Raw genomic sequence first — 25,228 nt, 5'->3', positions numbered from 1 at the left:
TTTTGAAGTTCTCAGTTTTAAGTATATTAAATGTAAACATTTTACTCACTTCATAGAAAGCTCTTTATAGTACAATTTGTTTTTACTGTATAATTAAATATTTTCAAAGTTCTGTTTTCCTTTGTAAACGAGTTGGTTTGGTAATTAAAAAAAACTGGTTATACCAAGTGCTCAGCTTCTGCAACCTCCTCGGCTTCGTGACATCCCTCACCATGGGAAAAGGCAGGGAAAAGGGACAAGGTAGGTTATTGGTTGCTTTTCCTGGGGGTTTTGGGGGGGTATTTTCTGTTCCCTCTTGCTGGTGGCCACTATAAAACCTCAAGGCACGTGAGGGCTCATCTGCCTCAGCAGGTTTTGTGGCAGAGCTGTTGGGTTGTCAGGCAGAGGGGACAAGGGCACAGGTGCTTTTGGCCGAGCTGCGCTGCTGGTACAGCTTTCCCCAGGCCCAGCTGAGCTGATGCAGAACCAAAATGCAGGGGGGAGGCATTAGAGGTGTCTGGCTGGGGAAGCACAAGATGAAATCTGGCTCTCACAGAACACCCAGCCTGAGCACTCACAAAACATCAGGTGAAAGCCCAAGCACAACATGAATGTAATTGCTGCAATGTTCAGTACGTGATGGTTCCGAAACTGGCCTGGAAACCAAGTTCAGAGCCCCAGATTACATTTCTCAGCTTCATAGTTGCACATGAGGGGTGCCCAGGAAGCACCTCGAGAGCTCAGGGGTATCTGCATATCAGCTTGCACCCCCCTCAGATACTTCAGATTTTCCATAAAAATAAACAGCCTGGGAATTCTGGGAGGAGCTCTCTGCCTTGCCCAGAGAAGAGCTCACACTCAGCACATTGAGGGTCATCGTTCTGGCCCTGTTTATCCTGGATTCTGCCTGAGATCCCCACGTGCAGCAGGAGCTGCAGAGGGAAGAGCCTCCTGTGTCCTTGACACTAGTGCAAGGCCCTTTCCCTCTCCCCCTTTTGGCTCCATGTCCCCTTGGAACAGCTCTTCCCGCGCCTGTTGTGTCCAGAGAGTGCAGTCTTGTTGATGTTTTGTTTTTTCCCTTGTAGCTTATGGAATTTATAAATCACATTTTAGCTCACTGTGAGTTTTTAAGAAATCACACAGATATGAAATTCTCTTTTGTTTTCTGAATTCAGTTTCTCTGGTTTTCCATCATTAATGACATTTCCTTCCTAGCTGCAGATTATTATCTGAGAACTACTCATGGAATCTGTTGCTCATAAGAGCTTTAATATTAAAACCAAAAATAATATTGCTGTCTGAATCAAATTTTTGTGTTAGAAAAACAGGAGCTTCTGAATTACTTACGTTACAGACACAAGTTTTGACAGCCCAGCACAGGCAGAGCCTTAAAGGAGCTCCTTAAAAATGCATTTATTTAACACTTTAGGAGCCTCCAGCTCAAGCTCTCATGGAGCTGTTCTAGCATCACTGAATTCAAGGGAAGACATCCCAGTCATCCTCCCTGTCCCCACACAGTGGCTCGTCTTGGCAAATGGTGCCCTCTTTTATTCCCAAAATGTTAACAAAGAGCTCTGAAACTCCAAACTTTAATTTCTTGTTGAGAGTTTAACTCTCTTCTGTACTTCAGGGAAGCACCTTCCTAATGGGTTAACATGACACAGGTGTAAAAAATTACTTCCTAAAGATGTAGGTGGTGCTTAGTAAGAAACATTTAAAATAACCAAAGAAAACCTCAGATCTGCCCCATTCCAGGCAAGTTCCTAAGCTGTGTTCAAATCTTCCAGGCATCCATCCAAGGTGAGGCACAAGAAAAAATGTATTATGCCGCTAAATCACAGCTTTTTATCTCTCTCTTTATAGCAGCATCCTGTGGTACCTTTTGTTCTGCCTGCATTCTGACATTCTTGGTATTCCTGTTTTTCTTTAGATTCCCACCACACACCACTGCCCCAGGAGTTCCCAGTCTTTCTATATATTGTGACTCACTGGGGAATTCCTACCCAAGAGGGCTGATGAGGCCTCAACTCTAGTTTCTAGGAAGCGTCCCCAGTGTTTTTAAATGAGAAAAACTTGGTTGTCAGTGCAAAGTTTTCCTCTGAAAACTTTTTTTTTTTTTTCCCCTTTGAGAAGCACTCTGAGAGACAAATTTGCTCATCTGTACTGCCATTGGCCAAAAAGCAGACAGTGTCTCAGGGAAACTTGCTGCAGGCACTGTCCTGCTGGCTGCAGTCTCCCTGGCTTTCGGGATTTCCTGCACGAACCGCCCAGAAAAAGCTGGGACTGGGTTCCAGATAACTCAGTGTTACGTGTGCATCCACACAAGGACAGCTGTAGTATCCAGTATAAAAAGAGTTTAAAATAAAATCTGGCTTGATGGAGGGTTATATACACTGGCTCCCCGAAATCTTTCAATGTACAGAAGAAACAAAAGTAAGGCTTGAGATTGAACCAACACTACCTGGTCCAGCGTGTGTAAAGTAGAGCCCAAGGGTATCCAGTGGCAGATCAACATGATCCAAATGTTCCACGGACACCCTTGGCACCCAGGCTGTAACCCTGCACAGTGTCTGGTCACCAGCTGCTGCCAAGGAGCTGCTGCTTCCTCATCCCAGCTCCAGAAGTTAATCAGCCAGGGTTGGAGGCCAGTCAACATCAACAGACTAGAAAAGCAGAGGGAGAAAAAAAGGCAGCAGAGTTGGTATTTTACAGATACCAAAAGAATCACAACTCCTTTTGCTACTGCTTGGCAACATCACTCTCTGTCGGGCTGCGTTTACGAAGGAGAGTAGCAGTAGGAAATGTCTCCTGTGGTAAGGAATGTTGATCCACACAGAGCAATTCCATGGAAAGCATCTCACCAGGGCAACTCCCTTAGTAATTTCCAAGAAAGACAAACAGCAAACAACTTACTTCTACATCCAGCTCCAGAATGTCAGCAGTTCTGTTCAGAAGGGACCCAATGTTGGGCTTTGTTCTCCCAAAGTCTCCGTGCACAAACTCTTTAATGTAGCTGGGAATGCTGGCTAAGGAGAGGTGGATTCCACACCAAAGAAATCAAAAGGGGAAAAAAAAGTTTTTTTCTACTCCTAAGTAATTTCCTAGTTAATATCCTGTTAAGCCCATACCTATCTTCAGGAGAGCACCTAATTCCTGGCTTCTGACTCTGGTGCCGAAAACTGCACTGCTGACCTGCATTTTGTTTCATTCCAAACTGAGCAGTGACTTTAGGATGAAACTGTAACTTGTACGTAGCAGCGATCTCCAGTCTGCACCGGAGTGCATTAAATAGCGTGGAAAAGGTAATTTTTGGAGCTGAAAAGCTTTCAGCTAAATTTCAGTTAAATCAGAAAAAGCTGAAGTGTATTTTAACCAGATATAAAGATGCGCTGTCACATACTTAATGAAAACTCCAACGTGCAATGGTGAGCTAAAAGCAAATATCGTGGAGCAGGAGAGCAGGGATTTCAAAACCCCGCAGCCACCCGAGCAGGAAACTTCCCATTATCCCAATCCCTCCCACCAGGAGGCTGCTGGGCACCTCCCTGGTGTCAGGGCACCCAAGGATACGTTCCCGCCTGAGTTTTGAGGTGCAGGCGGAAGTGGTGCTCATCGATGTACTCGGATCTCATGGTGTGGATGAGCCGGCAGCGCACGGCCAGGGGCCGCCGGTGCAGCACCCGCAGAGGGGTCTTCTGGTCCAGCTTTAACTCCTGGGACGAGAAGCGACCAAAAACACGAGGAAGGAACTGTGCAAACGCTGCGGAGATCGTGGGGATCGTGTGTGCTGTGAACCAGTCCCGTCTTGCTGAGTAATCCCAAGGCAAGAGCGGTTTTTTTTCCAAGTTTATCAAAGGAGAAAGGACAGCTCTCTCAGAGGCCAAAGGAGGCCTCACATGAACACAAACTAATGGAATCACAAATACAGAGGAATAACCTTGAAATCTCCATAGCCCTTTGCTGGAATGACTCCAGGATTTAGCAGCTCACTCAGAGCCCCAGGGCAATCAGAAAAAAAAATATAATCCCACCCACAAAATGCTTTGTCTAAACTACAGCCAACCCCCTAGAAATAAAAGTGAGGGGAAAACAAACCTTAAATGAGTTTAGATCTCAGAACAGTCTTTTCAAAAGTTCATTCCCAACTCCCTTTCCCAAAGGAGAGGCAGCAGTTTGAAAGGCAACTTCTCAGGAGCCAGGGAAGCTAAAGGAAGAACTTCCCAACAGTTGTCTGCCTGAGCTGTAATGGCTTTGAGAACGAGCTCATGGGCAAATGTAGGAAATGGTGCAACACACCAAAAACTGAACCCACTTCTCCATCAGAAAAGAAAGTTCTCATTCCCGCACATGCTGAGCCTTCCTGAGGCCTCTTTGCACTCTGACATAGACACTTCCACCTCCAAATTGCTGCAGCTGTGGGAGAACGGCCTCAGAGCAGAACAAAAGAGCTTTTCTGCTCCTTTCACTTACACAGGACACTATCTAGGGTGAAAAAGGGGTGCAGGTGCCAGATTTCAGCCTCTCCCAGGATCTGGTCTCCTGGAAGGTGAACTTTACACAAGGATTTGTTGTCTCTGCTAAGAGCCAACCCCCCTGTCCTGCTGGATTGACTGGTGAAGGAAGGAAGGGTGGCATGGAAGTCTCCCTGTGGCAAGGGAAATCCTGATTAAAAAAACCAAACCTACAAAAACTAAGCACAAAGCAAGAGACAGGCCCATGGATGGCCTGTATTTAACTCTTCCCTAGGGCGCCAGGACTATTCAAATAGCAACAAGAGCTCCTGCTACCTTGATATCATCTAGGAAGGCGATGTCTTCTCTCCGTATGGCTTTGTCTGTCCATATCAAGGCACTGTAGGTCTTTGTCTTCTCCTCCTCACCTTCCTTCATACGACCAATTGCCTCTCTAAACAAAAGAAATTAATTACTCACTTAACATAAGCATAATTATACAAGGCTGTGAGCAAGAACACTTCCCGACTCCCCGAGCGTCGCTCAGAAATCCCTCGCCGGCGACGATCAACACTGACCTGGTGACAAGCTGCAAATCTCGAACCTGTATTTTGTCTGAAGAGTCATTAATTGCCTGTGATATTCCAAAAAAAAAAGCAAATCAGTCAGCAAAGCCGCTGGGTTGGAGAGGCGGCAAGCGCTTCTTCACGAGTTCCGCGAGGTGCCCGCGATTTACCTGCTGCAGCCTCTTCATCTCCTCCGCGGTGAAACGGATCCTGCGAGGATTCACCAGCTCGATCGCAAAGGGCCTTCCTGGCAACGGGCACGGCCACAAGACACAAAAACACGTTGTTCTCAATTAATGCTGCAGTTGCACAGCGAGCCTGCAAGGTGTGAAGGCTGTCTGCTGTTACACAAACACGGAGAGGACCGGCGGGCTGAGGGCTGGAGCATCAGATGCAAGGGGAGAAGCAAGGGACCTTTTTTTTGGCTACTAAACCCCGGTATCAGCAATAAGTGCAAATTATGACTTCCCAGAAGACATCTTGTACAAGTCCGTGCTAATTAAAAATAAAATAAGGAAAAAAGGCTAATTAGCTTATTTTCTGTCACCTACAGCAATGCCCAGGTGCACGGCAACGTTAAATCCCACTCCCTCAGCTCAACATCTGTTGCCAGAGTTGTAACTCTGTGCTCAGGGCCAGGACAATCCCCAGCACAAGCCATGCCAAGAATCACACTACAAATCAGGCAGCTACTGAAACACAGAATTGCTCATTTTTACTTTTTCCTTCCTTCCTCCCTTGGCCACAGCACGCTGAAAGCACGCTGAAAGCACGCTGAAAGCAGCTGACCTTTATAAGAGACTCAAGTTCAAAAAGAAAACAAGGCTCTCCCACTCCACAGTCACAGTGAGGGAATTAGAAGGATCCAGCAGACAAGAGAGGAATCAGTCTGACATAAATGGCTTAAAAGTAGGGAGTGAATAAAGTAAAATACTTTTAACTACCTATGCCTTTGCATGCAGCCAAAGCCACTGAAAAAGGGCTCCTGTTTCAAGCTGGTTTTATGAAGCTGTTTGGTCTTTGGGAATAAATATCTAAATTCCACTAAAATGGTTCTGAGATAGAATTTCAAAGCCTAGTCACACAGCTGGCATTCAGCAGGAGCTCTCAGAGGAGCTCCACGCACCCATTTCATCTCTACTTCACAGGGGTTCTTCCAAGCCTTACCATTGCCCAGTGTCCTTACATCCACATCTTCTCTTCCAGAGGAACTAAAATTAAAGCCTGTAACAGATTTGAATGAGGCAGGTGAGCTTTTATTTTACATTTGTATATTGTAATACTCTCTACAGCTTTTAAAAGGTGAAATGTTTTCTTTCTAAACTGGTTTGCAAAATCTACTTTAAATCTACTTTATAAATTGGAGCCTGCACTTCACAAACTGTGGGAATCCCTATTTATTCCCAAGTTTCTAGAAGAGCACTCCCAGTTCCTTGGCCTGAATGAGACTGCTACAACCAGACTAATATATCCACAGGAAGAGAGGAAGTAGCAGGGTTTTTCTCCAAACTAATATCTAATGCAAATTTTCCTTAGGCTATGTCTCTAATTCCACATCTGTTAGATGACAAATGACAGGCAGCGATAATTTCATCTGGATAATCCCTGGATAAGCATTTAGCTGGTGGAACTTTATGAACTGAGGAAAATAAATGAATCGAGGTAAGAAATATGAAGGGGTCGAAAGGCAGGCAGATCCTTTGAAAAACCTGTGGCAAAAACCTTCTCGGTACAAGTCATTTTATGAATTACCAACTGTTAAGAGGTTTGGTTAAGCAAAAACACCACCACGTGAAACCAACATATTTGCATCATCAGATCCACTGAGGAGCTACTTTAGCAGGATAAAAGACTGGGGGGGTTTATCTAATCCCTCCCAGATCACAGCTAAATAAAGTTTACAAGCTTTAACTTGGAAGGAAACAAGTGGGATGAAGAAAGATCACTTTTTCCATTACGCTCCCATTTTAAGTGGGTAGCTACCACGAAAAAAGTCTTCTAGTAGTGATGAAAGTATGGTCAGAGTTCTCCTAAATACTTACTGTCTGCCTTGAATTCTGCCATTAGATGCTCTGAAATTAATTCTTCCACTGAAGATTCCAGCTTCCGCTCCCCATCAATAATCCAGGGAGTCTGAGGTAAATTCCTGGAATATTTGTTGTATCTTCCTGTAAAAGACAACCAGGGCACTTCTAATCATTCCACAACCACGAGTGGAAGCTGCACTCTTGCACAGCACATTGAACTTCCACGGGAGCCTTGTGCAAACAAACTGACAGGCTCCAGCTTGTTTCGTGGCAGGAGCAATACACCAGCACTGTGGAACACACGTTCCACACTCCAGGATGGACTTGGAGTCCACTTAGGCTGGACTTGGAGAGCCTGTGGCTGCAGCCCTGCCTGCAGGAATCACCCTCCTGTATGAAATAATCCAGGTTCCAAGCCAGTTCTGCTGTTGTCTGAAGGCTTAAGAAAAGAAACCCGAACTAAAATGCTTCAGCTCGCTACGAGGAACACCATGCAAGGAGTAAAAAGTCCCAATAATAAATTAGGAGGAATGGCAGGAACCTTGAGAAGGTGCCAAGTAAAGAGATAGGCATCTTTGGATGGTCCCAGTGATGTTTTCATGGCACCTCCATGACAGGTTATAACCAAAGAACAGGCCTGACACGGATGACCAATATGAGCTTTTTTATGGACAGGCTTGCTAAGAACTGAAAATATTCCCAAAGCAAGGAAATAATTTATAAAGGCCAAGCAGCAACTCCCTGCTTAAACTGCTTTCAACTTGAGACTTGAAAATAGAGAATAAAAAAGAGTTCAGAGTAGCTCTGTGCATTACTTTGGGCCTCTGACATCTCAGGGGTTTGGGGTTTCGTATCATATTTTCCTATCTTGAACAATGTTTCCTTTTTGCAGTTTGAGCAGCAGAAAAAGCCGCACAAACAAATGGGGAAACTGAGTAACACAGTTTCACTGGGGAAAAGAATGAAAGTAGGATGACTCATCATTCAGATTGAGCCTCACACTGCTAAATTCTCCTTCCATAAAACAGAAAAAGGAGAATAAGGTTTGCTTTTTTTTTCTTCTCTTCCCTCTCAGCTTCACATTCTAATAATTTTAACTTTTGATCTGAACAAGAGTAGGTTTCAAAAATCAGAAGGTGTTTCTTGTTTTGACAGTTCCTGAATCCTTAAAAAAGTTTAGGGTGAGAAGTGATCGCTAAACAGCAAAGGTGAGGTCAAGAGGACAATGTTGTGCCTACAAATTCAGATCCCATTACATTTATCAAAAGCAAAATACCTGCACTGTACTCAATACATTCTATTCTGGATTTAGTGCTTCAAAAATTAAACACCTGCCTGGATTGGTTTTCTTGCTGGAGCAAGATATAAACTATAAATGACAAGACCAGTATTAAATGACAGGCAGAAAGCAAACCCTCTGTTCTGCTCTTCATACTGCCGAATTCTGATAAAACTACCCAACAGCGCAACTTAAAACTGTGTTTGGAAAAGCCTAAAAGGAACTGGATAGCTTGGATTCACAAATTATACACCTAACTGTCTAATTGGTAATTGAAAATAAGGAATGGTTATATGTAGAACATGGACTACCCTGCCATTCGCTTTCACACTTTTTCGTTTTCCATTTCTTTATATTCAGGATTTTTATCATCACAGTACGTTGGATTTAAATTACAGGTAGGGTTCCTTTTAATAATAATCAGTTTGCATGTATTTAAATAAGGTGTTCATACAAAAGACTAGAAGAGTGGCAGGCAGATGATAAAAAAGTTAGATCACCTCAACTCAGGGACGCCCAAGTGTTGCTGCACTACCTGTCTCACCCACACCTTTATAAATCCCATTAAGATTTGCAGTTTGGGACGGGATGATACGCAAAGAAATCCAGATGGTGAAAACCTCTGAATCCAAATCAAAACCCAAGGAAGGGAAGGGCACTGCTGGCAGCTTGCTGGTGTGGAGGTGCCTTTCCCAAACCATTATTCTGAGGGGATCTGTAATTTCTAACTTTTTGACAAAATACTATCTTCAGCAAAGGTCAAATATAATTTCTTCCCCTTTCAAACCACTCTTGGACAGAGCTGGATTTGTTTCTTTGCTCCTTACACTTCATTACAGGAATTAACAAACAGCAAGGATCCTCTGGGTCTCAGGGCAGTGTGACAAAGTTCTCTTCAACACAACAGCAGCAAAGAAATGGATCAATTTACCAGCCACAAAAACAGCACCATTATTGCACTGAATCTCCAGAGCATCACAGAGGTTCTTTGGCGAACTTGGGGGACATGGAAAATGCCTGTATTAAAAGTAAAAACAGAGTAAAACACTACCAGAACATGATGGAGCACCACCAGAGCAGTAAAAAGTGCCTATTTTTAGCTTCCCACTGTGTGTGATTTTTACCACATTAACAGCACTTGCTGTATTCTTAAAACTCAACTCCTAACATTCTGGAAATATGGGAATATTTCTGGCAAAAGGAGGTTTAGCTTACGAACTCTAAAGTTCAAAATAATCCTTTTAATTAAAAGATCAGGAGTAGTTTTCTATTGCCAGAAAGAAAATACGTTTTAACCAGTAAAGCACCAGAATTTAAACAATCAGAAGTTCTTTTAAAGCCACCCTACCTCTACTTACACAATGAATATTTTCCTCCCCTGCCTAACTCTACACAAAAGCACAGTACTAAGAAATAGTTTCAGTATATACTTACTGGAGAAAATCCTCTTCTTTTATCTTCTCCAGGGCTTTTATAACTGCCATTCTGGTGAAAACAGACTGCACAGTGAAAGAAAACAATGAGTCAAGAACTAAGAAAAGCAAAGCAAGGATATGCCCGAGCAAGAAAAAACCACTGAAACTTACAATGTGCAGTTCTGTCACCGCTCACCTGGGAGCCCAGGTCCAAATTTGCGAAACAGTTTAAAACCAGAATCCTAAATCCATGAGCAGAAACCTAAACCAGCTTCATTTTCAGGAGTTAAATCTACTTAAGGCCAGCTTTTATGACAGTGACAGCAGGCAGGTAGTTCTGCTGAAAATAAGCCTGTTGAGGAGGAATCTGTTCCTGAAGTTCAGAAGTTGATTGATTCTCAGAACCAAGGGCTCTGAACAGTGGGGCTGGGCAGTCCCAAGCAGCTTCCCACTCCCAAGCTGCAGCAAAAGCAGCAATGCCAGCACAGCAGGAGCTGGCTGCCAAGCTCTGTGCACAGCCAGCTGCTGCTGGGCTCACTCCAGTGAGAATTCACCTTCCTGGGATGGGAGGAGCAAGTGTCCCACAGCTTAAGGGAAATCCCGCTCTAGGAAGGCTGAGGACAGCAGAAGATCTCTAAATGAACCTTCTAATCAAGCATGGTCAGGTCTTGAAATCCACCTGGGATGGAGCCTGCACCCCCCCTCTCCACAGCCTGCTCCATTCTCAGTTTCCTCAAGGTGAAATGCCTTCTCTTGGGTCTCCTCTGAGCTTCTCACTGCAACATATTCCAGCTGTGTCTCATCCTTCCACCACGCTCTGTGCAGACCAGCCTGGCTCCCTGCTCTCAGTAATCTCTTTTGGCACTAGCAGGAGATTCAGTTGGATCCTCCCCAAAGCCTTCACCAAGAACCTTGAAGAAGTCCAGGTTCCTCAGCCTCCCCTCCCAGGCATGTGCTCCAGCCCTGGGACTTCCCTGATGGCTGTCTTCTGAATTTCCAATTCAATGTGGTCTTTTTTGCAAACTGGATTGGGGATTTGGGGAAAAAATATTGGGTCACCATTTGGGACAATTCAAGTCTTGTCTCTAAAGAGTTCCTGGGTGTCTTCAGGAAAACTGCTCTTTCTCCTTCTAAGTATAAATTAGAGATAATAGCACTTCCTCACAGAAGAGATGAGCAGGAAAGCCCTGAAAGCAGCAGCAGTTTTAAGTAACTATCTACAGAGACAGCATAGAAATTTTCCCTCAGAAGCCAGTTTTTACACCGCTTCTCTGATTAACACAGCCCTTGAAGCCCAGCTTCTTTGTGAGGACAAACCTCTGACAGCTCTTCAGAGCTGGTATTTTTCTTTAGATTCCCCTACATTTTGTTGCCTGTGTGGATTTAACAGCCAGGCCCTGCTGGCTGAGCTCCTTATGTGGGATTTCCCCCCTTTTAAAGGACAGCAATGCAGCAAGCGGCGAGTTGTAACAATACAACCCTGCTAAAAAAAGAGCGGCGCTTATTGGTCAGGTGGGGCAGGCTCAGCAGAATTCCAGGGCCAGCCTCTGCCAAAGGCTGGCAGACTCTTCACCAGAAAGAAGAAAAGGCCTTGCAATGGCTTGTGGCAGGAGTCACTCGTTCTCCCTCTGATCACACCTCTGATCACACCGACTGTCCCACTCGCATCGGTTTCCCTCCAACCGCGTTTTTATCCTCGCGCGTCCCCGTTCCCATCAATGCTTGTGTGCGTGCTCGGGGGCTGCAACAAGTGGCAAGGTCCTTTTTCTTTCCCCCCCTTCTCCAGAGGCAGACAGGATAAAACCATCCTGCATGAATCCTGGCTTTCATTCAGATCAGAGCACACGGAAACTGCAGTGTGATCGTTTCCCTTTTGGCTGCCGAGTCTCATCTTCACAATGTGACTTATCTGAACTGCTTCACCCACAGAGAGCTTGAGGATCATCTTTTATGCTACTTTTAATGCATGACAATCAAATTCCTACATCTTAAGGGAGGTATTTACAGAGAACCTTCCTAAAATCATGGCCTTCAGGCAGCCTGGAAAATGAATGACCTAAAGAAAAGCACCAAGCTCTTGGTTTTCCTAAGCTGAGAATTGCGAAGTGAATAAAAGAGACGACTTTATTTTCAGACTATTGAAAACCAGAGAGCTTTTTGATGAGGGAAAAGCAGACATTGAGCACTGACTGAACAGCCAGGTAAGTTGTAGCTACTGCTGTGAAATTCTGAATGTCAGAGCAGAAATAAAATGATGAGATCTTACCTGCTTGTTCTTCGCTGGTTTGAAACAGTCTGGGCAGGCCGTGGCTCTAAACACAGAAATGAAAATTAGCAGCTCCTCTTACAGAGAAAGAAATAAACAGACAGACACACAAGCACAGCATGTAAATGGTTTTTGTGCCCATACGTCCAATGTCTCACTTCCACAGCTTAGCTCAGAGCAGATTTTCAAATTCCCTTTACCCTAAACCACGAATGGTGCGAGATGTGAATTGCTTGATCCAGAGACATGATGGACAAAGCTCTGCTCTTCTGCTCTGACCAACACCGTGTCTCGGATTTGAGATGGGATGGAAAAGCACACAAGTTTAACTTTCAGTTCTTTCCAATCCTTCTCAACAAAGGTCATGATTAACATTTTAAGTTCTGGGCAAGATTTGCTGACACCTTGAAATCTATACTTGCTGCTCTCAGACAACGGCCAGTACAAACCTGAGATTCAAACTGCCCCTTCTGGAGAGGAAAATTCAATTTCCCACTGAAAAAGTAACCCCAGGTGTTCAGCACCACTTGTGCTTTGCCTGTTCGAAAGGAAACTATTGGCTGTTTCACGAAAGTGAAAGCCAAGTCAGTGAAACACCTTTTCTGAGTAGAGGAAGTTGCTGTTCCTATCAGTGCATTTCTGTGTAGGCAGCCAGAGATGGTTTCTGGATTTCTGTGTATGCAGAGATATTTCTGACCTCCAACCCAATTTATCAGTTCTTGCTCGTGCTTTTCAACACCTCTGTAACTCCTTCAGACTCTAAGGAAGCAGGTTTTGCTGTTCCTACACAAACAACTTCCCTGGCCAGTCTGTGACCCAAAGCTATGCAAACTCCCTCTTCCAAAATTTCAGTATCACCTTACCCTTAAATATGAACTGATAAGAGACCATTCAATCTTCCATGTCAAACCACGGGTCATTTCAGCACACCCACCTGCACACAACTGTGTAAGGACAGGTGAGAAACTGCAGATGCCACGCTCGGAAACCCAACCCAAAAGCACGCCTGGAGTTCTCCAGGTTGAGACAAAGTCCTGCTTTGCTTCCACAGAAACCATGACTGTCACTGCTACTGTGATAATTCCCAAACTGACCATATTTACATGAAAAGCACTGCCTCAGAACGTGCCCAGAGCCAGCCACTCACACAAGCAGAACGCCTTGGCACCTCAGGAACTACTGTGTAATTAAATGAGGTGATGTGCTGTTACTTCAGAAAGTGTCTCAAACCTTAATTGCTGCTTAAGTGTGCTACAAAGAGAAGGCAAATAAAGGGATACTGTCAGGTCACATGGAATAAACCTCAGTAATTGGAATGTGGAATGGAACTTCTTTACAGCTTTCACCTCTAGAGCTGCTCTGCTTGGAGCACTAACACTGGCACCATAACGTGCTCAACAGCAATATTCCTAAAATGCCAGAAAAAGGATGGGAGCATGACCAGAAAATACCAGTGAAGAGATTTCAGAGGAAGGAAATAAAATTAAATAAATTAGAACAAGAGGGTGCAGGGTGCAGAAACACTTCAGCTCTCTACAGGATTGCAGGAGCCATTATTTAGAACTGTAGATTGGCCTTACAATTTTCTCCCTCTTTTGCCCAGTGTTGAAAAAGCTGGAAGGAAAGACGTTCAGCAAACACTGGCAATGATTGTTCCTAACACTGGTTCCTTCCCAAACTTCCATTCCCTCACCCCCCACCTCAAGACAAACAGAAGATGCAGTTGTGGAAAAGACCAAGAAGGTGGTGGATTGAGCACCCAAAGACCACAAACTGCCAGAAGAGAAATCGGGAAATAAATAAAGGCTGCAACAGAAATCTCCAGTCTCCAGAAATGAATTCACGTTTCAACAGAGACGTCTCTGCTGAGCCTCTCTGTGCTAAGGTTTAACTTGCAGTGGATGCAGATTAACTGAGTGAAACTTTCGGTTTTCCAGGAAGCATCAACAAACAGGAAGAGTGACCCTAATTTTCCAGAATATACTACAGCTAGATTTTGAGAAATCAGATTAAATGGCAGCTAAATTCACAGAAATATTTTGCTTCTTTGTGTACAGCAGGTGCCCTGCTGGGCCAGGCCAGAGGCTGTGTGCAGTGGCCAGGGAATTTCTGTTTGTTTTCATCAACCAGCTACGTTGGATTAACTCACTTCAAAGCCTTTCCTCCTGTCCACGTGTCCTATAGGAGCAGGAAAACTTAGGTGTGACCTCAAAAGATTCCCCCACCTGCAATTACATGGTTCAAATTTTTAAAAGTGATACAGGGAATGACTTTGAGGAGGGCAGAAATTGAAGAATGCTCTCCTTCCTGCTGAAATCAGAACTCTGGATGATTTTTTCTATTGGCATTAAAGAGCACAATTAACCAGAGACGGTGTAACTTCAAGCTCTGCAACTTCATGTGGATGTGAGGAAATCTAGATGCAGGCCACGTTCCAGTTTATAAACACTGCATATTGTGCTCTGTAACAAATCCAAACCAACAATGTTGCACAACATTTAGATAAAGATCTTTTTGTTACTTGTAGAAAAACTTACAGGAAATGGCACTCCTCGTCTGTTTCTGGGTGAGCAAAGACCACGCTAACTTCAAACAGACTCTAAATTAAAAAAGAGCAAGGAGGTGTAATAGTTTTTTAAACAACCAGGGAGGACATTCTCAAGCACCCACCCCTATTGTAGTTCTAGGAAAAAATAAGAGACAAAAGAGACAGTAACCCATTTGTTTATGTTTAAAGACATTATAAAAGGTGTGCCAGAGCAGCACTTGCCTTTCTGAAGTCACCAAAGATGATGTGAGAGCACTTCAGAGCCATGAGTGACCCGGGCAGGGTCCGGGCAGAGGCAGCCCAGGCTCAAAGCCTATTATGGTCACTAAACCCCAGAGCTCTCCCAGGAGTGCAATAAAGATAAAAACCCTGCAGTAGTCACCGCTGTAAAATTTTGTCAGGGGCTTCCTTTGCAACGCCTGCATGGCCTTGGGGCAAAGCAAAGCAACGCAAATCCTGGAGGATTGACAGCTAGCCCAGGAACTCCAGTGTAATCTCAATTCTTCCCCCAATTCCCTCTCTGGCCTTGGGCAAACAAGGCTCATTACTTCTGTTCCTCAGATACCAGAACACCTCAGGAGGGCTATTGAAAAGACTGGCTAATATTCAAGTGCCTTGTAGATAAAGGGCACTAGAAAAACAACTTCTGTGGTTCAGGGATGTCTGGAGTGGCTCCCTGCCTAAGTGGCGTGGAGCTTTCGCTAACTTGGTTTGGAAGAAGTTTGTTTCTTCCTGGACCATCTTCAGAGTAACTGAGTGGGTTTTTTCTTCACTGAGACAAAAGGGATGCTTTCCATTAGCACCCCTGGGAAAACACAGCCTGTAATTATTATGGAGGCTGACAAATCAACATAAAGACTAAGTGAACCTAGTGCTGGGGTCAGTGCTATGGCTGGTGACAAGCAAAACCTACAGACAGCCGTGACTGCAGAAAATTTACATTCAAAACCATTCAAGGTGCTTCTGAATTTGGCAACACCTGATTGCCATGTTCAGTCAACGCCTTTCAAAAAGATTTTAAGGATATTAATCAGAATGTACAAGTTGAAAAGGTTTGAAAAAAACATTTCTATTGCCTACTTAGAGATATTACAGGTCCCAATAAGCCCATTTCTAGTGCTCATTAAAGTGTACAAGGACCAGTCTTTTCTCTTTCAGTACATTTCAGAAATTTATTTTATCCGCAGAATCTGAACAACTGAGCTCCCAGAGCAGTGGCAAGTGTTGGCAGTGACAGGAGAGCAGGGAAGAAATGTGTGAGTTTTCCTCAGCCTCTGCAAAACAGGGATCCTGGAACAGGAGACAACTGGAAAAGTCTCATTAACAAAAGGAGGATGGCAGCACAAGAGATTTAGCACAAGCCTGTGCTGGTTTCAGAAGATGCAATGATCTGTGTGTACAAAAATGAACACTGGGCCGCTCAGGACCCCCACTTGGAGATCTCTGGTTAAAAGAACTTCCCCCCAGCTCTTCCCTGCAGTTAATTTAGGAGCCACTCAACTTGTTTCTCTCTTAATAAGGAAAAAAGGATACATTTTTATTTCCCCACCACGTGTATAAGTGTATAAATATACACACAGGAACAGCTGTGAAAAAAGAATGAAGAGGCAAAGAAAAAAATGTTACTTATACAAGACCTTTCCATCAGCAGGAACACCCAACTCCTCTGACAACTGGGGATGAATAATCCACTTATAAGCTTCTTTCAGCTGAACGATGTCATCCTTAGGCAAGGGAAGGCCCAGATTTCTGCATGACAAAGAAACAGTAACTTGCACAGGGGGTCTGTCAAAAATAGATACATGACATACAATATTTCAAGAGGAACTTAAGTAACTACTGCCAAGTAAAACAGATTCCGTTTTTCCGGTGCACTGAGGAAACTGATGCCAGAGCTCCTGGGAGATCAAAAGTTGCAAGAGTCTTTCCAGAGCCCGCCCAGAGAAAAGCGGAGGAAAAGAGAGAGGCATTTCAAACCACTAGCCTGGGAACTTAGAGAGCAAAAGAGACAAGAAACCCCAAGTAAGGTGAAACCAGGTAAAAAAGAAAAAAACAAAACACACAAAACCCAGCTGCCACCTTGTAAGCATCAGGTAAACTGGACTATAAAATCAACATTTATATAGAGAAGTGGTGTCTGCATGAAGAGTTCTTGTCAGACTGACAGAAGCAAAAGCAATGGCTCACCTCATCTGCTGCTTCACCCCCAGCCAAGCAGCACGCTGCACGTCACCAGCCATGCCCAGGGAAAAGAGAGGAAAAAAATAAAAGCAGGTGAAATTAAGGCTCAGAACTCCCAACAATTTGAGAAACTCTTTGCAAAAGAAGTGTTTTAAAAACTCCTGACTAAAAGGTTGCATCGGGAATTTAGCTTTGGCTTCAGAAGCGGAAAGATGGAATTGTTGTGAGTTTTTATTTTGCCCTTCACCTCAAATCCATCTGGCTTAAAAAAAAAAAAAAAAAGAAAAAAGGAAAAAAAGGCATCATTAAACACTTTGGAACTTGTTATTAATACTGTAACTACAAGACTCTAAGTCATAAGTTATCTACCATACAGAGAAATGAAAAAAATAAAGTGTCTTAATGAATGGTATATGAAAGCTGATTGACATAAATTAATAAAACCCCAAATTCAGTTATCATCCATTATTAAAAATTGAAATAAAAACATACTTGATCTTATGGTAATCACAGAATTGCCCCCTTATTTAAAACACAACACTTAGTTTAGGTGGACAGGCTAAATATGGAAAATGCGAGGAACAGAAGGAATAATTCTAGAAATCAGAGGGAGCTTTTAGTACAAATGCTCGAGTTCACTAAAAATTAGGAAAAAGAGAAAAACTTCCCTCAGAACTTCCTACAGTGAGACACAACAACATTTTCAGTTCTCCTCTACTAACAACAACTACAAAATCCTACAGGCAGGAAACCACTAAAGTAATTCAGTCAGTCTGTGTCAGCATCCTCACTGAAGCTGAACTCCAAAAATCAAGTTGTTTGATTTGAAACCAACACAATGAAACAGCTTTCAGTCTGTAGGCTGCAGACTTTTGAATCCCTGCCCCGTCTTTTATTTTTCATATACTTAAAGAATAACCTCCTCAAAACTCTGCTGAAAGAACCACTGTGCATTGTCAAGGCAATAACTCTAAGGAAGAGGTTTGAAAACAGGTCTCAAACTTCAGGAAGCGAGGCCAGGATCACATGGATATCAGAAGGAACCACATCATAGATCACTCTTGCTTGCTGATAAGGATCTCAATCAACAACATAAGTCTACCATCCTTCATTTGCTACATCTACAAGAATGAGGGCACCCTAAAAACAGTGCTAGAAATTAAGAGGGAAGAGGAATGGTGGAGTGAGGACACGAACTTTGTTAGATCCATGATACACAAACCCACACACTGCTGAACAAAACAAATGCAGTTGTAGTGATGAAATCCTGTTTGCTCAAATCCACTGTGATTCAATATCCTGCATTTGAAGAGAGTATGAGTAAGGCTGCTTCACTTGAAGTATATGTAATCCTGTTTGCATAATAACCCAGATAAAATCATAAATAAAAATAGCTTCAATTGAAATTCCTTGAGCGTAGCTCTGAACTAGAGGATGTCACAGCCACAGAACTGGAAGCTGCATTTGACAAATGCCAATTTACAAAGAAACCTTTCTCATTGCTTGATTTAGAGCACATGCAGGATTGGGATGTTTGTGATTCAGGGGGAGGCTAATCTCACTCCTTTTCCCTGTATTCTTGGGATAAAACTGCAAAACTTCTGCATGGGAGCAGCTATCCCAAAATCAGACCACAGGTCAAATTTCAGCCCCTCTCTCTCTTGACTTCCAAATGGAAAGAGAATTAAAGAAATTAATTTTCCCTTTCAGTTTCCCTTTTCCCTTTCAGTTAAGGGGAAACAGTAGATGAGGGTACTGCAAGCACAGAAGCCAAAAGGTCCCAAATTCCAAACCTCATTCAACCACCAAGGCAGCCAAACCCCTCTACTCTCTCCCAGCTGAACACGGAGCAGGGGATCAGATCCCTCTACTTCGTAATTACTTCATGTTTGTGAAGTGGTTTGAAAATGAAAAATGCTCATTACAGAGCTGAAGCCTGCAGGGCAATGCTCAGCAGCAAAAACATCTCTGGAACACACCAGCCCAGGCAGCGTATCGATCACGAGCCGCAGGATATTATTCTGGTGCCATCTGAGGGAGCACAGTGGCAACAGCTGAAATACCACGTGCAGTCCCAGGCACAGCAGCGTTGTTTCAGTGCATTAGAAAAGAGCTTGGAGATGGGGAATTCCAGGATGAGGCACAGGCAGCCCTTCAGGGAGTAATGACTACAGATGTTATTTGCATCAATGTCCTTGTAGCAAGCACCAGGATGATGGATCACGACTGAGACCACAGGCAGAGCCAGCAGTCACCCTTCTGAAGGGCACGACTCGCTTCATATTCTAATAGAGCTGTCTGACATAAACTTGGGACTCCTGTATTTATGATTGATTTCAATCAAATCTCCTCCTTGTGCAAGGAGGCAATTGCTTCCTTGCATCACAGATACAAATACTATGCAAATGTAGATTTTATGTCCCGCTCTTCCCCAGCTCCTCTCGTACATTTCAGACTTGGCAGGATGACAACTGTCATAATTAAATGAGATGAAGGTAATACCGAAAGGCAGCTTCTGATTTTTTTTTTTTGTTAAAAAGGATGATGGGGGAAATCTGTGTGTCACACCAGAGGGCAGTGGGAGAGAGGCTGCCTTTGGGTGTTCTTTGATGTTAGGATTCCAGATGTTCTTGTACACAGCAGGTCAAAGGAATGAAAAGCAGAATTTAACAAATGACCTCTTTTCAGCACCATGCATGTTGAGATATTCTGATATCTGATCTTGATATTTTCAGGCATTTTTACATACTGTATTGCTGCTTTTTTGTGGCTGTAAGACAGGTTCTCACCTATTGATTTTCAAGTGATAAACAGATAGGAGGTAAAAAAAGCCCCACGATTTTTAAAGTTCTTCCTCCACCACCACCCCTTCTCACCCCTGCAGCTGGAGCAAACAGCTGCTTTAGCATTCTACAAGACTGGAGGCATGGAAGAGAAGGGACAGCAGAAACTTCTTAATCCAAGCCTTCTCCCAGTCGAACTAAAAGCACTTCCAAAGGGAACAGATCCTGTTTTGGAGCTTCCTACTCACTCATTTCACTCCATCCACTGATTTGTGGGCCCACAGAACAGCTCTGACTCCCCTGGGTGCCCCCAGCACGGCGGCTTTGCTGGAACACGAGTCCTAGGCAGCGAAAACATCCCTCACTCGAACTGCAATGCAACACCACCCTCTACCGAGGCTTCCTGCAAACATCAGGAGCTCCTGGATCACCTCCCACCAGGCTCAGAGTAAACCTTGGTAAGGTCTGACCTTCGTTTGGGGTTTGCCCCGTGTGGGGCATCCCAGTGCTCAGCTAGCCTGAAAGTGCTTTTTGACAGACCTCATTTTTTGGAGGCATCTAAAACCAAAATGGGAATCTGAGCGGTTCACCCAGCCAGAAAGGACAAAGCAAACACACCAACTATGCTCATTTTAAGATGGGAACTAGAGAACCTTACGCTCCAGAAGATTTAGGAGTGGAATATTTGTTAGCCGTTACAGTGGCACTTGCTCAAGATGCCACAACTAAGAGCACCAATCACCACTACACGTGCAGTAGATTATTTACCAAACTGTGTGGGAGCGGAAGAGACCTCACCACAGCTTTCCACAGAGATCCAACACCATCTACACAACTCTCTGCCACATTCACTGAAGCTTCCACAACATCTTAACCACAGCAGGCAGCTCTTGTACAGATTTACACGTTGCCCTTTAAAACACCACTTTTGCACCATTTTATATCAGAAAGCAGAGGAAGATTTGCAAAATATCTCACAACTAAGTGTATTTCCCCATCATTTAAAATGCTGAACACTTCACGAGCTCATCCTCAAATTCCTTCATTTGCTTTTTGCAGTACCAGTTATCTTTCATCCCTGGAAAGGGACCAGCTGGGCAGTTCTGTCTCCGAGAAGATCCACAAAGCAGGGCTGGCATCTGCAGCAAAGGGAACAACTCACTGAAGGTTTCAACAAACTCCTTTTAGGTCTTCAGATGGAAAGTAACTCCTGGGCTAACTGAAAACTGAAGTGACTCAGGCCCTTTATTAAGCACAATAATATTCACTCACAAGGAAGGGGAGAGCAGACTTCACCTCCAGCATGGGCTTTTGGGTTTTTTTAAACAATTAAAAATCAAACCACCTCCAGCTCATACATTCCACAGTTACTTTCTTAAATATGTATTTAATTATTCAAGTTATTATTGAAGTTACTTACCTCCCTGACAGACAGCTGTGGGGGTAGTGACACAGAAAATACAAAACTGGTGAACTGGTACTCAGCAGAATTAACTTTTTGGCACACCTGTAAGAGAAGGAGCTTAAGATGAAACCACAGTAATGGGACTGAGCTGATAATTTTTGCTCTAGAACAATCACTGGGAATTCATGTTAACACACACTCAGAGAGATGCCCAACATACAAACCAGAGTAATCACTAACAACTTGTTGAAATGCAAGCTTTTTCTGTCCTGTTAAAAAAAGCTACTAATCAATAGTACCCTTGGTGCTATGAAACAACCAAGCTCACTATTTTAAGGCCAGGACTAATTGTATATTGAAATTTTAGATGAAATCAGCATCTTAGATAAGGAAATTTACATATCAAATAATTAGGTTTTGTGGTGCCTTAACAAGTGCTGTCAGATTTTCCATTCTACTGAAGAGAGCAGCTCTTAAACAAATCTTAGCAGCGGATTCTGTAAAAAGATGCATGTTCTGCCCATGGAAACAAAAAAAGAAACTATTATGTTCTGCAACAGCAGAAACTATAAAATATGCTTTCTGTCTAGTCCCATTTTTGATACATTCCTGCTATTAAATCAAACCCTTTTCTGTCAAAACTCTTAAATATCTCAGATGCCGGTGTGAGTTTTCTAGCTGATATTTCGGTTTGTCACAGGAGCAATGCAATTGCTCAGAGATGGCATTTGCAACACTCTGTGCCCACATTCTCTCCTAACTCACATTTTCTCTATTATCCACAATCTGTTGCAACACTAAAACGTTTTCTTCTCCTGTGGTACTTCACAAAGACAGGTTCATGCTGTATTAGAAATGTGTAGTTCAGAGAACAGCACTTGATGACTCCCCATTTTCCTGTCACATAAAAAAGTGAAGAGAGGTCACCAGTTCCACTGAGCTGCTCCCTGAAAGCAGCTGAACCTCAGGTCATCTCCTAAATTCATGTAACCACGTATCTGTTAGTCCTTTTCTAAGGAAAGTGTGCTCCCTGCAGTCATTCCATTGCACCTGCACTGTGATTTTTTTTTTTTTAAAGTGCCACCCTGACAAAGCCTGGGCAAAATTCAGTCCCACCACAGATGCACCTTCCCAGCTGCACAGGCGTGCAAACACTGCCCAGGAGCAGGATGGAATAGCATTCTGCCATCTACATTTCAAATCTTCAAAATAGGCAAATGGTTTGGCTTGTTGTCTGGTCTCTTTCTTTCAAAAGAAAGAGAAAACATTTCCTTTGAAAAAAACAGCAAAAAACCTGCACAGTGTTTTCAGTCACCAGCTCTACCCTGTAGGCCCCAACATACACAAGCTCCAAAAAAGGCTAAAACTTTACCTTTTTAACAAAGTCAGCCTCGCAGAACTCCTGGAGAATCCCCAAACACACGTTGCAAACCTTCCCAGACGAGCTCTCCATGGCAGCATTCCCACTGTCAGCCGAGGGCCGCTGTGGGATGGCTCCGTTGTGGTTCAGATCATCAGCACCTTCTTCCCTGTGCTCAAGTCTGATTCTCTTACAAGGTGGGTCAGCCACATCCAAACACACCGTGTCTTCCTCTTCCTGACTGCTCTTCAGAAATTCCTGCAAATCCTTCATCAGATCCTAACACAAACAGAGGAATCACGCCGTGGTTGGTTGCTCCTCTTTAACAAACACAATTCCATAGGGCAGTACTGTTCCAGTTGAGGCTTAGTGTATGTAATTAACAACAAGGAATTTATACCCAAAGACATCTTTAAGACACAATGCAACAGCTCCAAGCTGCATTTCTCTCAAAACAGAAATTTACAGAGAAAATATCGCTGAATAGGCTTGTTTATCATCCAAGAACGAAAACATTTTCTAGACCTGGCTTAGAGAAACACATTTATCTTTGCCCCATCACTATTCCATGAAAAGAGACATTTAGTGCTTTCTCAACATTTAGATTATGTTAGAATTTAATTCCTTCAACTCCACTAGCCCAGGAAGAGAGTTGGCCACTATAATAAAAAGAGAGCAGACACAGGTGAGCGTGAAATTAAGCACACAGAGTAAGAGCTTTGTATCAGGAGAGAAGCCTTCAAAAATTAAGGATTACCTGCATGTCTCTGATTCCTGGAAGGATCAGAGACAAGACATTGTTCATGAAGAAGGATTCACTAAAGGGTTTTCAGTAAGGAAGACAGCACTTACTGTGTTGGTGCAGCTCAGAGGAAAATCGGGTCAAGATGCAAAAGGATAAAAAATGGCACAATCAGCGAACAGTCCTCAAATAATTGATAAAAAATGGAAAAGAATAGGGAAGAAAGATGCTAAAAATGAATTGTGGAGAGTCTAAACTCAAGCAAAGACAAAACATTCAAGATAGACACCAGGAGATGCAAGCATAAAGACAGGGGATTAGAGCAAGCTAAGAAGAATGTCTAATAACACTGTGTTTTCTCTGATTTATCCTTAACCTTTGCTCTGCAATTCTTCAGTTGCATCCCCCTACCAATTCTGCAGTTTCATGTAAGTTTCCTTCACATTAAAGGAAAAAGCACATAACTTTTTTTTACAAAAAGTTTTACATAACTCCTTTTCCTTCCAGGCCAAGAACCCAGGAACACAACAAAGGACAAACCTCGTGTGGATGTCTATAGAGCATCTGTGATCCCACGCAGCAGAACCTCAAAATACATCGTGGGCAAGTGCCAGTGTTGAGTAAGAGCTGAGCAATTGGTCTGTCCTTCTCTGTTAGTGAAGACATGCTGGGCAAATCTAAAATTCAACACAGAGAAGCAAAATGAAAAGCTTAGAACAAACACAGTTCAGCAATTCAATAATAAAGACTCAGCCGAGACTAAACTGCACCATATTTAGAGTAACTGGAATTTTAATGTGGGAGACAAGTTTGTTTTAAATCACAGGCACGAGAGAAGTAGAAGATCAACTCAAAAAAAGACCAGTGACTGGAGGAAAAGCTTCTCTCTTTCTTAGGTTTTTCCTAGAAAACCAGAATTCGAGTTCTGACAAGGGAATGCTGAGCTTTTGCCCAGTTTTATCTTGGATAAAGTACATGACATGTTAATCTTTACTAAATGAAGGAGGGTGGAGCTAAGACATAATAAAGCAAATTTAAAATGGGAATTTCTCCTAAAATTGCAGTGACTAAACAATCAGTGTGTTAAAATCACAAGGAAAAAAAACCAAGAGCCTCAAGCCATCCCCTTTTGTCACACAAAGCTCCACCAATTTTTTAAAGATTCATTTCCCTTCTCAATATAGGACTCAAGTTTTTGTGAGAAATCTCACAATGCTTTTTTTCACCTCTAAAATATCATGGCTAATTTGGTTTCCTGTCATTCTCTCTGCCCAGAAATTTAGAAAAGTCTGATTTTTAAATTTTTTTTTTTCCCCAAAATTTTTTGAAGGGATAGAACTCACAAGGGAAGAAGAGAGATTCCCAGTGAAGTGCTCACCCTTACTGGACCTCTAGGAAATTTCAGGAGACAAATAAGGATAACCAAAGTTGTTCAGACCAAAGGTTTAATGAGTCCATGGCCACCCAAAGTGGGAATAAATTCAGCAAAGAATTCCACAGTACTAATGAAGCACCTGATTTTGCTTTGGGCTTAGCTCCTGTGAGCAACATCTGATACTCTCCTAGTTCTTGAGTCCCAAGGGATGGGATGTATCCATGTTGTCCAGCTGCAATATCTAACCCTGCTCAGGAGTGCACAGAAATACTGCAGCCATGGAAAACCTCCACAACAATTAATAATAAAGTGATTAATTCAATGAATTTCCTTCGTCTGGGTTTGGATGCTTTATGGTAAATTGTAAAAACCAAGGGCTGCCTGGAAAACTTCAAAGCTGCTTTTAAAGAGAAAGAGCAAACACGAACAAACACGCTTTTAGGTATCTGCAGCCTCAATTCACCTCCATGAGACTTAAATACTGGCACGGTGTGGCACTTAAGGGCAAACGTGGCGATATTCCTGACATTTGCTGGCAATGTTGGGGAGAGGATCGGGACCCCGCTCCGGCCCAATACCTCAGGGCGGAGCTCAGAACCCCTCATGTGGGGAAGGGGGGGGGGGGAGGGGGGGGCCCTCAGGACCCCCGTTCCGGCTCCGTTCTCGCTCCATTCGCATTCCCACTCCCGCTCCCACTCCCGTTCTCATTGCCGTTCCCGCTCCCATTCCCGGTCCCGCTCCCGTTCCCGTTCCCGCTCCCATTCCCGGTCCCGCTCACCCCTCGCGCGGCGGCCCGCGGACCCGGCACAGGCCCGCTCAGCAGAGCGGCAGAGCGCATCGCTCGGCCGGCG

At 43.5% G+C, this 25,228-nt stretch overlaps 1 protein-coding gene across 3 annotated transcripts; it reads right to left on the bottom strand.

The window, feature by feature from the left end:
- Positions 1-152: 152 nt before the first annotated feature.
- On the bottom strand, positions 153-25,226 carry PUS10 (pseudouridine synthase 10). Of its 3 annotated transcripts, none has more exons than XM_040058232.2 (18): positions 25,156-25,226; positions 23,543-23,679; positions 22,273-22,539; positions 20,916-21,002; positions 16,719-16,753; positions 16,169-16,280; positions 14,521-14,582; positions 11,984-12,029; positions 9,737-9,801; positions 9,234-9,319; positions 7,039-7,164; positions 6,164-6,220; positions 5,167-5,243; positions 5,009-5,064; positions 4,767-4,884; positions 3,550-3,692; positions 2,893-2,992; positions 153-2,642 (listed from the first exon to the last, which is right to left on the bottom strand). In XM_040058232.2, exons 2-18 carry the CDS (start codon positions 23,666-23,668, stop codon positions 2,604-2,606), a joined length of 1,602 nt encoding a protein of 533 aa, XP_039914166.1. In that variant the 5' UTR covers positions 23,669-23,679; positions 25,156-25,226; the 3' UTR covers positions 153-2,603. The 3 variants fall into 3 exon arrangements, with proteins under 3 accessions (XP_039914166.1, XP_039914165.1, XP_039914167.1); XM_040058231.2 differs by lacking the exon at positions 25,156-25,226 and adding an exon at positions 24,517-24,884; XM_040058233.2 differs by lacking the exons at positions 153-2,642; positions 2,893-2,992; positions 3,550-3,692; ... (1 more) ...; positions 5,009-5,064; positions 25,156-25,226 and adding an exon at positions 24,517-24,887 and having other exon boundaries at positions 5,184-5,491.
- Positions 25,227-25,228: the final 2 nt, after the last annotated feature.

The sequence above is a fragment of the Hirundo rustica genome, chromosome 3 (assembly GCF_015227805.2).
Source record: "Hirundo rustica isolate bHirRus1 chromosome 3, bHirRus1.pri.v3, whole genome shotgun sequence".
NCBI classification, from domain to species: Eukaryota; Metazoa; Chordata; class Aves; order Passeriformes; family Hirundinidae; genus Hirundo; species Hirundo rustica.
This window is presented reverse-complemented; position numbering and strand designations above follow the sequence as displayed.